This window comes from Pseudopipra pipra, chromosome Z (assembly GCF_036250125.1).
Source record: "Pseudopipra pipra isolate bDixPip1 chromosome Z, bDixPip1.hap1, whole genome shotgun sequence".
NCBI classification, from domain to species: Eukaryota; Metazoa; Chordata; class Aves; order Passeriformes; family Pipridae; genus Pseudopipra; species Pseudopipra pipra.
In genome coordinates, this window is record NC_087581.1 from 16,004,530 (window position 1) to 16,022,350 (window position 17,821).

The following is a 17,821-nucleotide window of genomic DNA, read 5'->3' on the forward strand; positions in this document are numbered from 1 at the left end:
GTTAAGGAAAAAATGTTTCTGTGATTAGATTCTGTACTAGATTTGGGGGGGGAGGGGGGTTCTGAAAAGCTCAGGCAGCTAATTTATATCAAGTTGTTCTTATGGGTGCAAAATTATATAGATGACTTCCAAACATAAGATTTTTTAAATAAGTGCATACTCTTTCTTAATTACACCTATGTTTCACTCTGATATAGTTAAAACCTCTTAAATTTATGAAATATTTTTTAATAGTGTTTACTCTCATGGAGGTCCTGGAAAGTACATACGTACTTAGAGACCAGCATTAATACAGCATAGGTCTAAGATCTTTTGAGCTGATGACAGCTGTATATTTCACACTAGAAGCTGTGCTTTTAATGATCAAATGGATTTGTGAAGGGGTATACAGTGGAATATCACTGTTTGCTCATAATTGTACTAACTGGTGAATATAGGAAATGAGAAGAAGATTCAGACAAAGGTAACTGTTCCTCCCCCACACCATGGCCTCACCCCCCAGAGACTAGTGGCACTTGTGCACTGTGTTTTAAGTTAGACATTTTTGCTTATTGCTCTCATACATTTGTGTGCTGCTGCCCTTCATAACAGCAGAAAACTGGATATGTCAATTGAGTAAAATAAAATAAAAACTCCAGACAACTAACTTGCTTCACACGTTGATCATAATTTTAGTTGGTAACATTTCAGTTCATGGGCTACATTTCATGATCTGCTTTCTTCTTAGGAAGAACATTGCTTTTTAGTGAATGCTGTTAAGTAAATATGAACAACTCTCTTGGCTTATTTGGTTCTGGAGTGAGGAGAGACTATGATATGTTGTCTTACGGATAAGAGAGATCCATATCCTATGGATATGTAAGTAGTTTACTTTCTAATGCACTCTGAAATGGGAACTGGTAAGTTGTAAGGTCCTAGTTAGATAGTAACATCTCCCAAATTAGATGATGTTTTATCACTTTCAACTAAAGGTATTATATGTGAATGACGCAAGATTTCTTTGGCTGTGAAGAGAATAACTTTATAAGATAAATATTTTAATTTTGTGAACTGTAAAGACTCTCCCTAAAAACAAAAGGCAGATCTGAGGTTTTTTCCTCCCAGAAAAACCTTTGAAATTAGTGCTATAAAAGTCTTCTGAGATAAATTGCAGGTAGCAAGTCCCGTGTACTTTATTTAGCTTACCTCATGCAACTGAATCTTTAGCTCGTGGTGAGTTTGCTGTGGACTTGATGTAAAGTCATGCAATACTGCAGAGAACGGTCCCACTGAGTGTGCTCTGCAGTGCAAGAAAACGAAGTCCTGATCTCCAGCAAAATGCTTCCTGTTGAGTTCTTAACAGCTCTATTATGATAAGTTGTTTATTACTTAAACAAGCCATCTGAGGAGAAGCTGAATTGCAGCAGATCATATAGTAAGTAAAATTCAGTGCTGTGCTGATTGTATCTATTAAGTTTCTTTAACTGTGATGTACTTTAAGTGAACTGGTATAATGCGGTATTCGTAGGACTTCAGTGTGAAAGTCATGTAAGACTTAATCACACCCTTTTATAATTGTTGAAACACTGCTGTATTTCTACTTTGTTCGACCATTTTGGTTTTTTGAATGTAAGAATCTCTCATAAAGGAACTGCTTCATAAAACATGCTCAGATATTATAACAGCACATGAAAGTATGTTCTGTTTTTAGGTATCTGCCTCCCATGAACTGAGTTTGACAGAGATTTTTTTTTATGTGCTACAGCGGAAAGAAAGAGAAGGGCTTTTTCTTAGGCAGATAAGAGAAAGTGAAAGCATGTGACTGACTTGTGCAAGATGGGTTTTTTTTTTTCCCAGGCTCTGCAATAGGAGTCCTTATGAAGTGTTCTTTAACTTCAGTTAGTAATTTTCTTTGTCTTAATGCCATCTATGTTATGGCAATTACCACTTTACTGTGTGTATTGAATTATCAGTTGCAGGGAGAGCATAAGAATGCATCTTTCTTGACTAGTGTCTGGTGATGGTCTGTCTAGGCCTTGGTAAGAGATTGCCTTTTTGTTATTAGTGCCCTCAGAAATCCAAGGTGGCTTTTTTGGTTTTGTTTATCTTTAATTCCGCTGCTAGCTTCCCTTCATAGCTGAGGTACCATTTTCAGTGTGCTAATGAAACACTAACATCGTCTGGGTACAGTAATCTGTTCCTGTCTGCCTCTTAGATGCTGAAAAAGTGACAGTCATTTTGACAGTTTTGCAAAGCAGGAAATTACAGACTTCTTATGCGTTGTCGGAAACTTCAGTGCCCAGGGCAGAAAGGGCTGCTGAGATCCCTAACAGAAACACACAGTTTTTCTGTTGTAGCTTTAGTGTTTGTCAGGAAACTAATTTAACTGAACACTTCTTCAGTTTGGGGGTTTTTTTACAGTTTGTAGTAATTGATAATCATCTTCTGATTTCTTTAGGTATAACTTAGAAGTAATTTTTCAATAAGACATGGTGCAAACAGACCTTATTTTTAAGTCATTGCTAGTATAGTTACCCTAGAGAAAGCCTTCATGAAGTGGAACTTCCTTTCCTCTCCTGGGTAGTATAGACTTGGTAACACTGACAGACATATTTGTTGAATGTCCGCTTGCACGGACAGCTTCCTTTAGAGTTTTCACATAAACCATAGTTGTATACTTTCTCCTTTTTCCACCCCCAAAAGGTCAGGTAGGTTATTTGAGTTTTTCTGTGTGTCAGCTTAATTTGAGTAAAACTTACTCACTGAATAATTCATTGAATAATTTTTTAATGTAGTTTAAATTTAGTTGTACATAATGGCATTTCTGGTTTAACATTTCCTGAACATTGAAACGGTGGGATTTCTTGTATCATTTTTGTGTAATAATGCTGATGGTGTGGTGCATCATCAAGGAGATGCAGTGTCTTCTACCTTGAGAAGTCAAAGACTTTTTCAAGATAAATTTAATCAAAGCAAAAATAAGGAAAGCAAAGCCTGTACCTGTGGACCAAGTTTTTTTATCAAGTCTTTTATTAATACCTCAGGGGAGGGTACCTGAGTACATCCTTGGTTTTGACTTATTTACAGGAGCAGATTTGATAATTACAACTCTTTTATACTTGCTTTAGTATTTTAAAAGAAAGGGCAAGCTCAAGGTGTGTGTGTGTGTCTTTATGGGAACTTTTTAAAGTTACTGTATTCCCCAGCCTACACTTTTTCTGATTTATAGAAATGGGAATTTGTTCCCTGACCTACCTTTGTACACAAAGGTGGCAAGTGTATTTGACTAAACAATGTGCATTTACTTCTGTATCTTAAAATTTTCTGTACTGGAGTTAATTTCAGCTGTCATGTTGCCTTTTTTTTAGTATTGTAGTGTGCTGAGTAAACATAATTTTAAAATTTTCCTTGAGGTCAGCTCAGCTTCTTTTAAACATCTCAGGTCATTTCACATGACATGACTTCAGTTTCTAGGGCGGGGTCTATATACAAACCAGCAGATGAAAGCTTACAGCAGATCAAAAATCAATTGAGCAAATTCATGAGGGGACATCCTCTTCTCACTCCTCCCCGAAGCCACACATTTGCTGGTGAAGAATCTAGTGGGAGATGTTGGTCAGAGATTGTTCTGTGGTTTTACTGCAGCATGCAGCGATAGTTGCAGTTTGACATAGGATATTGGGCTAGATGGACTTGTGGCTTGTTCTTACAAAGATGCTCCTGTGAGGAGATCCTGTGGAGTGACAGACTGTGCAGCTGGGAGCCTTGTGAATGCACAGGGTCTACAGTTATTTGTAAGTTCTATTCTTGTGTTTATACTCTTGAGTCATACTGCCATGTTTCTTTTCTGTCCTGGAAATGTAGCATTTTCTTCCTACCATAAATAGGAAACAAAGGAAGTTGTTATTTTGGGGGAGTAACCTGTTGAACAGAAAGCAGGGAAAGGGTAGTATTAATGGCTTTCAGTGTGATAAACCTTCCAATACATCTAATCTCATGGCTGCAGGTCATAACCTCTGCTGTCTTACTGAGTTGAAGGGGAACAAACCTCAGCTTTTGGGGGCTGTTGTTTCTACTTTGGCAGCTTCACTTTAATGATAAGACTTTCTTTATCCTTTGAAACGGTAGTCTTCAGTCTGGTAATCCCATTGCTGCATGTGAGGAGATCTTCTCTAGTGGAATAAATATTTATTACAGTGCATGTGTACTGTGAAAGAAGTTTGTTTGTTAGGAATGCCATCCTGTCTGTTTTCCTGGGAAATTGTTGGAGATTCACATGAATTAGATTGGAAATCAAATCCAGTCTGACAGTTTTCCATTTTCTCCTCTCCAAGTTTCAATATGTGTGATGGTGTTTTGTGTTTTTGATCTGAAGTCAGATCCACATCAGTAGGGATAAGTAGAAATGAATAATTGAGACAGGGAGTGGAAACTCCTCAAACTGACATTGCATTTGGGGGATGGTACATAGAACTGTTTCAACAGGTTACCTACCCAAGTTAGGATAGCTTCTGGCCCCTTCTTCCTCTGTAGTGGCATAAATAGCTGTTTATTCAGAGCCTAAGTATTTAAATTACCTAATGTGTTTCTAGGCTTATTACCACTTAGTTCTAATGTTCATACTTGACCTAAAAGTATTCTCGCAGCAAATTCAAGATCCTACTTGCATACAAATATTTTAGGTACTCTTTGCTGTTTATTATTTTTTAAATTCTCAGTGGTTTTTTTGATGATTAAAAGCATCTTCATCTCTAAGTTTTTCAGTTTGGTAATAGACCTTAATGTCAGACATAAAGACTTAAGATTTAGAGTACACACAGCACCTTGACTTTTCTTTAATGGATATGGAATGGCAGATAGGGGAGTGAGTAGAAATGAAATTTGGATGTCTTGCTTAAGCAGGTTTGCTTTCAGATAAATACTCTGAAAAACTATTAACTTTTTTTTTTGCTTTTTGTTCCTCAAATTTTTGAAAGCTGCTTGATAAAGAAATAAAAAAGCTTGAACATTTTTTTCTGTGTTGTCCCTTGGAATAAACTCTCAGTACTCTCTCTGAACCTCTAGTTTTACAAATGTTCTGTATGACTTCAGTTTGATAGCATTCCCTGGGACTCACTTCAGCTGTTATTTAAAGATTACATTATAATGCTAAAATACCTTAATGTCTCTGTCACATACTCCTTGTATGTACACAACTTTGTTGCAGCCTGCTGCAAGCTGCTTTATGTTGCGAAAAAATGCAGTACTTCTGATTTCTGTTTTATTTGCTAGTTCTCTGGCCTATAGAGTACACTTTGTGTTCATTTTTCCTCTGTTTTATAAGTACCTGATTAAGTTGGAATATTCAGAATAATACTGTCAGCTTTACTTGGATTTTTTTTGAGATAAAACTCAATGTTCCTATTTAGTTGATTTTGTGTTTTCTAATGAACTAACTAGGGAAAATGCTGCATCTTGGTTTTATGAATAACAGATTTTAAAAGAATAATACTCTTTTTTGTTTCTTAATAGCCTAACATTAATATTGTGTAATATAGAATTTTAGGAAGTTGAATTTAAAAAATTGACATCAGGAAGTACTTATTTTGAACTGAACTGCATAGAAAACACAGATTTCAATTGTGGCTTCAGTTTGAAATCTTATGGTAGCTTTATTACCGACAATATATCACATCCAACTGTGCCTCTTCCCTGAAAAGGGGAGCACAGCAGTCTTCATGAGTCTAAATGCCTGTCACACACTGCTGTAACTACATGTTCTCACAAATACTTGAACTAAATTTAAGGATGGCAATTAACAGTGCATGGACTCCTAGTCTAACAGTGGTTTGCACATTCCACCCAGTGCTGAATTTTGTGTTACTCTAGTTGTACTGACAGTGTGAGGTGGTAAATTGAAAACCAGTCTGCTCTAGGAGACTGGGGCTGCAATTGTGTTGTGTCCCTCTAGAGCAGGTAATTGTGTCCATAAGGAAGATCACGTTTTCTAACATTTTGTTGTTACTGTGTTGATTGTGAATTAATTGTATTGAAACTATCTGAAATTCAGTATCATTGGGGGCAGCATTAAAGCTTAATATGTAAGCAGACACATCTGTGCATTAAAATAGGATTCATGTTAAAGTTTCCTTGTAGGGAGGGATATATGCAGTACGTTTGCAGCAGCATCCAAAAATGTTTGTCTTGCTTTTAAAACTTAACAGAACTATGGAAATACTGTCCTGTACGTAGGGCTTTCTGCTTCATGTGGATTTTTAAAATGTTAAATGTGTTGGTGGCATGTAATATGAAATACATTGATTTTATTATCCTTTCATAAATGAGACAATCATACCAGGGATTGATACAGTTTACATGCTTTTCCCATATAGCTTTAATTTGCTCTGCAAGTTATTTTCTTAATTAAGAAAAATTTTCAAGGACAGAGCTAATACGTGTGAAACTGAAAATCAAAGCTCTGATATTTGTTTACTTTACAAAAACAAAAGCATTCTGGAACAGTCTGAATAAAGCATCTGCAATTCAGGACTGAAGTTTCTCTTGAACTGTTTTAAATAAAATGCAAAAATGCTTTAAATTCCACTGCTGTCTTAATCATACTAAGTCTTAATGAGGATTGTTTTTCTTAATCAGGTGGTGGTGGCAGTGACAATTAGGAAGCAGAGGAATAAAACCAAAATATTTGTAATTAGACTTTCCCTTATTTCATATTGCTCATTTCAAATGGATGGTATCACTTGGGCATGCGGTTTTTAAAGGAAGTATGCTGAGACATAGAAAAATCATACTTGGGATAAGGAAGTGCTTTCAGTTGAGCATGTTTTTGGCAGTTGGCTTTTTCTATTATTATTTTGGGTTTCTAAGTGGAAGTTTAATGATAATGTCAGATTTCCAGAAAATTGCTCCATTAAATTTCAGACTTAATTTGTAGGGAGCAAACACAACTGTGGACAGAAGGTGGATGTTTGAGGATTGCTTTGATGAGCTTACACAAGTAGTCCACAAAAGCCTAGTGTATAGTATTGCAGAACAAACACAATGTTTGTCTTTTGGGCTATGTGGGAGCGCAGTTTAAAAATCTGAAAGCACACTTATACTGTCTTTTTTTTTTTTTCTTTGAATCCATGGGCTTCACTGAGGGCTGCTCTCTCAGCTGAAGCAGTGCTTGAGGGTAAGTACTGCACACACAGTTAATAACTGCTTCCTATCTCTACCTTTCAGGGTCCTTTAGTGTGGATTAATTTCATGGCAATTCTTAACCGAATTTTTCTTGGTTGCTGGTTCATGGCTTGAAGTTTTTCTTGCAGTTCAGCTTTGACTTTATTCATTGAAAAGCTTGTATGGGCCCCAACGTTCTTACTGGCTACCCGAAAGATGGTCTGAGTAGTTGTGGGTTTTATGTGACTAAAGAAAAGTTGGTATCAGTGGTCATAATGGTAATCTTGAATGCTGACAGTCAATTTCTGATGAAGTAAGAAGTTTAAATGGACAGTTATAAAGAAGGATATGACATCATGCACTTGTGAAGTACTAAATATTTATTACATTTCTGATGACTGTCATACTAAATATTTGAACTAAGTCTGAAATAAAGCCAAACTTTAAGTGCATCATTGTTGCTCTGCTTCTTAAGTTCCCTTTCTAAGGTAATCTAATAATGTAAGAGAAAGATCTTTGTCTTAAAAACATGTCTCTTCTGCCTAAAGTATGCATATACCTCTGTGTTCCTGTGCTCCAAATAATTACCTTATATGTAGACTTGTCATGTATCCTACTGAAAATAGCTTTGGTGCTTGTCTTCTAACCAGTGCTGTAGTTTTCTCAATGAGAAAGTAAATGTGCTCATTTGTAATCATACTTATTTTACAGCTTCAGCAATATAAGGCTACTTCTTTTAAGGCGATGGTAATTTGGTTTTTTGTGCTTGTGGGTTAGGATTAAATGAACAATCTTTCTTACAAGTCACTTTAATTTGATACCTATTCATGGTAATAAAGCAAGCTACTTGCATGCTGCTGTTAAAACTTTTGAAATGAGTGCTTTAGAGATTTTTCAGTTTCAGTTTAATTTTTTATAGTTGTTTGAACTCCCTCATGTGTCCACAATTCTTGTGTTCCGTGATTGCCCGTGCTTATTCCTGTTTATAAGTTCCACATTTTTCACAGCTTTTTTCCTTCTTCCCTGATTCTTTTGGATCAATTAAAAAAAAGGTAAATTTAGATAATCTGATTTTGTTTAACAATAATGTATGAAAATTTAGGTTACTATTGTAACTCCTTCCCAGCTAAAACCCATACAGCTAACTCGGGGAAGAGATCTCAGAATGTAGTTATGAAGAGTAATTACTCTTACTCAGTTGTGCTGCTTATTAGAGAGGGACAGGGAAATATTAACTCTTCATTTCTAGAAAACTTTCCTTTATTCCTCTTCAAAAGGGTTTTTATCAGCAGTAAGAAATTGTGCATTGTTCTGCCAACCATACATACAGTTGGCATGATCTAGAGTTTGTTACTTGTTTTAAAATATTACTACTTATTTTCAGTGTATTTGTGGTCTCAAAGTCCTATATGAGGTTAGAGACCAATTTGTCCCAACTGCCATATAAGTACCAGAATGTTTGAATAATGGAATAGTGAGAGATGAGTAAATGTCAGTGTAGATTTGGGCTTGTTCCACAATGTGGTTTATTTTGACCTGTTGGTCATATCTTTTAATGTTTTTGTACTGCCTTAGATACAGAAGGGCTTTCAGTGTCGAAAGTGGTGTGGCGATGTAGTCAGCACAGGGATGGCATTTTAAGAATCTTTGCTGAACAATCACTCTATGCAATCATGGTGGAAGGAAAATATTTCTTAAAGCTGGCAAGCATGGGAATACTAAAAAGTGCTATGCTTGAATCAAAAATTGCTGTTTAATTTTAAAAATAAGTACAAGAAATTACAGGTAGCCAGAGCATTTTCTGGTGCACTGCTGAAAGGCAAAAGTGAAGGCACCCACCCAACAGCTTCCCCCATAACACTTTGAATTCAAATTAAGGGAACACTATCTGAGGACTTTTTGCAGGAAGTGTAGGTTTGCTTTCCCCTCTTTCCCCTTCCCCCCTCCCCTTTTTTTCTGTAATAATTACTGAAGCCATTGGTTTAGAGAACTCGGACAGTGGTCCAGGTGGGATGCAGAGAGCTGGTGTGGAGAGCTGTACATACTGAACACGGGTTTTAGTGAGCAGAGAGATACCAGTTCTTGATGCCCCACAAAATCTGCAGCAGTTTGGGAGTAGTCTGCTGGAAGTCAGTGTCCTGACTGGAATCTGAACATAATGAAAGCATCTTTATTCACCACCAGTGTCTCTGTAAGCCTTAGCACTTCATGTTAAATACTGGTGCTCTTCCATGTTTCACAGATAGGAAGAAGAATACCAGCTGACTCAATAGCTCTTATTCTTACATCATCCCTCAAGTACTCTGTAAATGCTTCATACTGCTTCTAATTTCTCTTGCACAGTATGTCTTGATGAAATCCGACTATTCCTTTTCATATACAGTGTGTTTAATTGTAATATCTTACCTATATAATTTCATGCTGATGCATCTTTCTAGATATAGGTAATGTTATCTTTATCTTTTTATGGCAGAGTGCCCATGATTTGTGAAACTGTTATTCACAGATGCTTATGCACAGGAGAATATATTGTGTTTGGGAGGAAATGATTAATCTGAAACTTGAATGCAAAGGCTTTCTGGTCAGATCTGGTTTACATGGAACACTGTGTCCTTCAAATCACTGGTGACAAGCTGAAGCTCCTGTAAAGTGATGCTTCTCTTGTGTTACTTTCACGCTGCTATGTGAATGTGTCTGCAGTTTGTAAGTGAATTTTTAAGCAGATACTGAAGATACCCATTTTCCTTTATCCAGGCCCATATCAAAGGGATGTGACCTAAATGCATTTTTACTCTGACAGTGTGTAATTTGTAATTAGTATCAAGAACTACATTTCTAAAGAAGTACTATAAATGAAAAACTTAAGTATATAGTGAGATACGAATGCAGCAAAGTTTTAGAATAAAATCTCAGGAATACACTGAAGATGATAAGAAAAAAGTGTATATTTTTAAGGAGTATACTTGCTGTCCTGTATTGGCATACTTATTTTATCATCACAGATCTATTCGGTTATTATGGAAAATCTTACTGTATGGTAACTACACAGAAGGGTTTTTTAATAATTTTTTTCAAATTATCTGACTAAACACTCCCCTCCTCATCAATTAAGATTCCAGCACTTATTTTCTTGTTAATACTAGAGATTTTAAGGAAGGCAAAATAGGAGTTACTGAAGCTATAGCCATTTTGGGCTATGTGGGAGAGCAGTTTTTTGGCTTGCAGAAGTTTTGAATGCCTTTTCCTGTAATTTTTTTGTCAGTGCTAGCTTGTTATCTTACAAAAATAAGCATTTGTAATAGCAGCTGCCATTGTTAAAGTGGGTGTAGTTACTGTATGCTTGGCCTGTAGCTAGATTAGCTGACAGATAGCACCAAAAAGTCTTCTTGGTGCTCAGGGAGACAGAGCACACTCTGTACCTGGGGGAGCATTGTGTGAGCATTAAGGAACTGAAGAGACTGAGTCTGGATCTTCATGGTGAGAGCCAGTTCACCTTTGGCTTTCTGCTGCTAGAAAACATGCTGTTCAATATGGATCTACCACAAATTGGGTGAAGGGTTGCTATAGTGTTGTATTTCTTCACCCAGCAGTTACTCAGAATAGGCTTGCAATTAATTTTTTACTTTATTTCTGCACCTTAGGAAAGCTTTTTATTCCAGAGTCAGAAATATATGTGGAAACGCTTAGTCCACTTCGTCTTTTGAGCAAATGTCTGCATGAATCTTCACAGGACAGGTATACTTTAAATGAGTCTCTGACTGTCAGTGAGTAAGACATATCTCCTTAGGAAAAAGTGCCTGTTTAGTATAGCAGATTGCTCCTATATCATATCGTATTAATGATATTAATCCATTATTATTATTTTATTATTATCCGTATTGATAAATATATGGACAAGAGATATGAAAAGAAAAGAAAAAAACTTAGAGCACAGACTTAAAAAAAATTAATACCAAATAACAAAACAACAGGAATAAAACCAAACAACCAAAACCAAAAAACAAAAACCAAAACAGAAAACCAAAAGCAAACAAACAACAAAAAAAAATTGGGATGATTAGGATACTGGAGTCCTGCTTCATGGCTCCTAAGTGCTACTGCAGTACAACTAGTAGATGACAGTAACAGTTGATTGTAATTGTAAGCAGTGTACAGTAAGAAACAAGTATAACCCTGGAGAGGAATAATGGTTATCATGAAACCATATCAGTCAAATCATTCTTCAGAAGAGAGCAAACCTTTTAAACTTCTTTCTGCATCTCTGGTCTCCTTCTGTAAGGCTAGTGATTTTTGGGGTTTATAGCTTTTTGAATTTAGCTTTAAATCATTTAAAGACTTAGTGGTTTTGAATAGTGTCAGATTAGTTCTCCATTTGCCTTACACTTACTGACTAACCAGTCATTAAGATTTAAAATTTGTAGATTATGTTATGTGTCTTTGCTAGGAATAACATACTTATATGCCTTTAGGTTTTTTATTTCCTTTCTTTTGTTGCTTATTTTTATGATATTTGCTTAGAGAAGTTTAAAATTTTCTTTCCAGCAATGATCGTGGAACATTTGATATCTGCTGATAATTCTGCCATTTTGACCAGTGTCAGAATGTTCTACATTCCCTTTCTTGTTTATAACTACTTCAAAAATTATTTATAAGTTGTAGCTTTTGAAATTCTGTGTAGCTCATCCTGTCCAAGTCACTTGTTTGCATGCTATCTTATTTCCACCATTCCAGTTGGAGGTGGAGAATGTAGTATGCAAGTTTATCTGCTCCTCCCTATGATCCCTATGATCTGAAGCTGACTCAAAGCATTTTTTTTTTTTTTTTATAAAATACCTGATGTTCTTCTGTGTTGAGGACAGGGGAGTTAAATTGGCTAAGAAAGTCTTTATCCCGTGCATTATGTCCGGAGATGTTTTACTCTGCTCTGAGAGTCATCCAATATATAATAAGCAATTTAATCTTTAAAAGTAGGACAGACACTTGAAAAAGTATGAATGTTCTCATATACCTGATAAATGGACATTAAAATTATAAAAATATTATTATAAAAATAATCTCCAATGACAACCGTGGTTTAGGAATTCTATTTTGGGGTTTATCCTGTTTTTAATCCTATCTTTCTTGTAATGGCTTCAGAGTTTTACATCACCAAAGACCATATATGCTCTGACTCGATCCTTTATATCTGGGCCAATCACACTTCATCTCATACTCCTGTTTTGGGATGGGACAGGCTTGAAAAATCTGATCAGTTTGGTGCCTAAGAGATTCAGCTTCATACAAGAAGTAAAGAATTTGGTTCTGTTTAAAGGGGAGTTGACTTATGTGATATATAACAAGTAAACACTTGGTCTTTAACACTTCAGCAAGAGCCAGAGGAGGGCTCTAGTGGGCTAAACTGAGGGAAAAGAATCTCCTTCTAAAACCTGTCCTTGAGATCCTATAACCTGTTGCAGATGAACTAATCATGTAGTTGACTGTCAGTGAGCACTTGTATTCCAGTGTTTTTAATGACATTACTGCTGTTCTTGGAGAAAGGCCCAGTAGTATGTTACACTGTGATGGTGCAGAATTTACATATTCTCTTCAGCTAATGTAACAGGAATTGGGCATACTGGGATCTGCCCTGTATTGGGATACTGAACTTTGTCATACAGTAATGAATTATGAACCTTGGTATAAGCTGTATTATCACACTTCAGTTATTTTAGTCAAAACACATAAGATTATGAAAGTAATTAAGCTGCACAGTTGTTACTAGCTTTGGGTCTCATGTATCAACTTAAGTTATCTACCTTCTGTAATTTCTAGAAATTGTGCTCAGTAATGGTAGAAGCTTTTAGGTTTTGAGAGATAAAATACCATATTCTCTGGAAAGCATTCAGTATGAAAGTGAAAGGTCTGAGATCATGTAATGTACCTACTATTTTTTACATGTTGAAAACACCACAGTATGCATATACCTTGATGCATCTGGATTGCTATTGGGAGACTAAATAATGAGGGAAAATTAGAGAGCCACAGGAGCTTTTTGTAATATTTGTGTCATATATCCGATAGCTTAGAAAATATACAGGAAAGAGCATTTCATTAGCTTTGTAACAAGCATCTGTTGCAAAGAGAGGCTGTTGTTTCTTGGCTTGTTTTGTAGGAGTCGTCTCACAGGAAGGATGATCCTTCTTGACCCGGCCCTGTGAGGTTCTGCTGAAGGGGATGGTTCATTCGTGGAGTTAGAGCTTTGGTTGTGAATATTGTCCTGTTAGCAGTGAAATGTTCTCTTTGACAACTGCGCCTTTTGACATACCAGTCTTTAAGGTATGTCTTCTCTAGCAGAATATTAGAACTCACTTTCATAGTTATATAGCTTTTCTGCTTAAGTCTCTATTTTAAGGAGCCAGATATATAGGTCTCTAGGAAGTAGTGTGTTCAGTGGTGTTAAGTGGCAGTACCAGGTTAGGAAAGTTTTCTGGTAAGTTTTTCATTTTAATAAGATGTGCCATACCTGATCTTTTGCTTTCTTAGGATGGGCACAAATGGATAGATGATAAATGCCAGCAGTAGTTGGCATTTAAGTTGCTTAAGATCCTCAAAATGAGATCTTTTTCTCTCCAAGTAAGATAGCAGAGAAGCCAAGACATCTAACTGTTCAGAAGCACAGGAAAAGGAATTGGAGCTACAATTCAGCTTTCATATACCACTATGTACCCTTTGTAAGAAAAATACTTGCAGAGAATTAGTATTTAAATCACTGAGCTATTAGAAGTAAAGATTTGCTTGTGTATTTCACTATCACTTGCTAAAGTAGCATGTCTACTACATACCTTGTTTTTAAAATACTGAGTCATTGATCCATAGAAAACAAGTTGTTAATATATCTGACTATTTAATTACTGTTTGCAAGTCTTCAAAATTAAGACACAGAAACAAAGGATGTTTTGCCTTCTCTGTTGCACAGGATGTTGCAGTAGATTGTTTCCATGCAGCACACTAATCTTATTGTATTTAGTTTTATAGTTCATGAAGCAAATAATCCAAAGTGAGTAAAGCAATTATTAATGTGCAGACCACTTTGCTTATGCATTAAAAAACAGTATTCATCACACTGTTGATCTTGCTCTGTACTTTAGAACTACAGTTTAGATGCATTTCTTTGGAATTTCTTGGCAGCAGCTGATGTCTGTTTGTTTAAAACTACTAATGCAAAGAATTCAGAAGATCCTTAGTGTTACCTTACAGGGGCAAATTTTAAATGTTAAAAATTATCAGAAACAAAAAAACAAAGCCTTTTATTTTTTTGCTTGATTCATGAGAAGGTGAAACATTTAAGAGCAACATCCTGGCTTCCTGATGAAGCAGGGGGGTGAGCTATTGAGAAAGGTCAGGCCCCATGGCCCAAGCTAGCATGTTCTCTGAGGCTTGTTTTTCACCTGCTCACTTAAGTACTACCTTGACTATTCATGGCTACCTTGGACTCATGAATAGGTGCTGCTGTATGAAGATCAGAATTCTCTGTACCTTGCAGGATCAAGTTCTTGGTGGAATATGCTTTGGATGTCATATTTTTATTTTGTGCTGTGGTACAGTGATATAGAAACTGGCAGCCTAGCACAGTGCCATGTAGGAAAGCTTCAGCTTGCCTGGAATAGATGGAGTTTGCTATAGATGAAATAAAATAAAAAATATTAATTAATGCCTACAGTGAAGGGTTTTCTGCAGTATGCGGGAGTTTTATACAGGCATGGGAAAATTATTTTTTTCCACAGACCCAGCAGACAAGAGTTATTTAATGAATATTTTAGCCAAGCCTTGAGTTAAAATCCAAATTGTTTTGATCGCTTCAGAAGTCATGTTCTGGAAATATATACAATACTTAAATTCTGCATAAGATAACTGTGGTTTAGTAAGCAAAAGCTTTCAGACTCGGTTGGTCTTTCCCACCTGCATGGAGAGAAAGCACAAGAGTTCTTTGTGCAAGCTAGAATAGGTTGGTTTAGCTGTCACATGAGAGGAAGATAGCTGCTTCTCCTTTTTAAAGAAGAGGCAGAGATTATGAAGCCTCCACTGTTGTATTACATTGTTCATGAATTCAAGTCCAAGGGCCTCTAAAAGACTTTTTTTATATCAGTTGGGAAGTTAATCATGATTATATGAACAAATGAAATACTGTGTCATTCTTTCACTGCTGAGGTGGTGTTTTCTGTCTAGTATACAAAGTATTCATGCAACTGAGATGGTTCATGCCATGGAATAACTAATATAAAACACCAGATTAACAGTATTTTAACTTGCACCTATTTTAAAGCCGTGCTGTTCTTATCAAAGATTTTTTTGTCTTTAAACAGATTTTTTTGACTGAGGAAAAAATGTAAAAATGCTGTTTTTACACAGTGGCTTCTTCTGTATTTGAAACTTTCAGGCACGTTCTTCATTTGGACTCTACCTGCTGCTATATCTTTGTTTTTCAAGAATTATCACTGGTGTTTGTCTCTGTTTCTAGAAGGTGATAGTATGGAATTCAGTGCTGGGACAAAAATTACTCTTATGTGACTTGCATTAGGTTTAGAATTGAGCATTAATGCTTAACCTCTGAAAAAACATTCATTCTTAGGTGGATTGTGTTTCTATTTATAAACATTTTTAAGTCTTTAATCACTAGACACAGTTCTACATATCCAAAATCACTTATTAACAGTGGGTTTAGATTATAGGTTGCTTGAAAGAAAATATATTTTGTTTACAGTATCCGTTTGCGTATTACATTTCAGCACTGGACAGGAAGAATTATTTCCTGCCTCAGAATCCTTTGTTTCCTTTGTCTCTACAATGAGAGAAAAAAAAATAATGGGAGCAATGTCCTTTTGACCAGCAAAAACTTCATTTTTTTTTTTTGCTATAAATGACCCTAGTAATACATTGCTGCTGAAGATAGGGATTGTAATTTTAACGTCATTGTATTACAATGAATGTTACAGGGAATACATTGTAGGTCATCATACAGTACATAAATGCAGTTGTGACTTCACAGTTAAATGTTTTAAAAGCTGAGAGTTCATGCAAGACAGCAGCGGTTATAGCTAAATTATTACATAGCTCTGTCTTCCACTTTGTGATCTTACCTTTGTAATAAAATCTCATTCTGACAGTTGACTTAACCAAGCTTGCTTATTTTTAAAGAGCACTAGCCTCATTAAGATGGGTGGGGATCATGTGCTGCTGCTTAAGAATGTGGTTTTCTTGGTGATTTAGCAGATAGCTCAGCAGAATCAGGAAATCTTCCAGACTGTCCATATTTGTTTTTCAGTGTCTGACAATACTTTTTGCTTTTTTGTTATTGTCAGGAATCACATGCAACTAGTTTGCTGTAGATCAAAAAGTACAAGTCCAAATGGATTTAATTTTATTTTACAGATACAAACATGCTATAAAATTTGCTATTATTTTAACCAACTTCAATAGTTCTTGAGTCATCAGTCACTCAGAAAGCAACCGTCAAGGCCACTACCCTGAATTTCATGACTTCTGTGTCTAGTTTAAATATATTTTAGGCCAGGTTGGATGGGGCTGTGAGCAACCTGGAAAGGTGTCCCTGCCTGCAGCAGGGGGTTTGGAACTAGATCATCTTTAAGGTCCCTTCCAACTCAAGCCATTCTGTGATTCTGTGATACTTAACTGTGTGTTAGTTTACAGGTTCTCTTTTCTGAGAAGAGTTGATACATAGGAAGAGGCACTATGTACATAGTTTCAATCTTGTTTATCCTATTAAGATGGAAAATTTTCACCATTAATTTAGATTCATTTTGTAAATTGTATTAAAATAGAGATTGCAAGCTTTGAATTGCCAAGGAATGCATGAACCATTGCAGCACTTGTAAAACCACTGGTGAATGACATGACAGAGTAATTTTTGTATTGGTTTTATATTTGTCAAGATCTTCCTTTTTATTGGGTGTTCAATGTTACAAGCAGTACACACATTTTAAACAAATATCCCCCTAAACAGGTATGGTTCAAATGGGAGAGTAACAAATTAGCTTAAAAGGCTTGTTGGTCTGTTGGAAATAATGTTTTAGCAGCTGCGTTGTAGGGAGAGGGAGAATAGGGTGGCACAAAGTTTAAGAATGCTGTGGCATTACACTTTAACTAAAATTAATTGTGGTTATGACTTTTTTTTTTCCTTTGCTGTAGTCGTGACATGGAGAATAAAGATACCCTCAGGGGGTTGCAGAAGATAGATGACCGCCCAGAAGAGCGCATGATCAGAGAGAAACTCAAAGCAACGTGTATGCCAGCCTGGAAGCATGAATGGCTAGAAAGAAGGAGCAGAAGAGGCCCCGTGGTAAGTGGCACTGGTGAAAGGGTAACAGCTATTACAAACAAAAATCCCTTAAAATTGTTTCTATTAAAACCCTCTTTTTCTTAAAATTTTTCCTACTCTTAATTATGGTCGTCCTGCCCGTTGTTTATGAGGTGTTTAATAAGAAACTGTGGGTGATTTTCTGAGATTGTACGCGTTCGCTGAGCTTTGTTTTTAGGCCAAGATGTTATCGCTGTGCTGCTGCTTTGGGTACTGTCGCGTACTGCTGCGGCAATACTGCCCTCTGACGGCAACAACCAAAATAGTTCCTGTTCATTAGGTAGAAACTTGCTAAAACCAGCAACAAAAATAAAACCCAAACTGAGCTAT

General features: G+C 36.1%; 1 protein-coding gene across 1 annotated transcript in view; it reads left to right on the forward strand.

Moving 5' to 3' along the window:
- Positions 1 to 17,821, forward strand: part of MAP3K1 (mitogen-activated protein kinase kinase kinase 1) — a 57,033-nt gene that overhangs the window by 15,291 nt on the left and 23,921 nt on the right. The window contains exon 2 of the mRNA XM_064642075.1: positions 17,323 to 17,473. Within this exon, the coding sequence (XP_064498145.1) occupies positions 17,323 to 17,473 (151 nt within the window). The remainder of the gene's footprint in view (positions 1 to 17,322; positions 17,474 to 17,821) is intronic.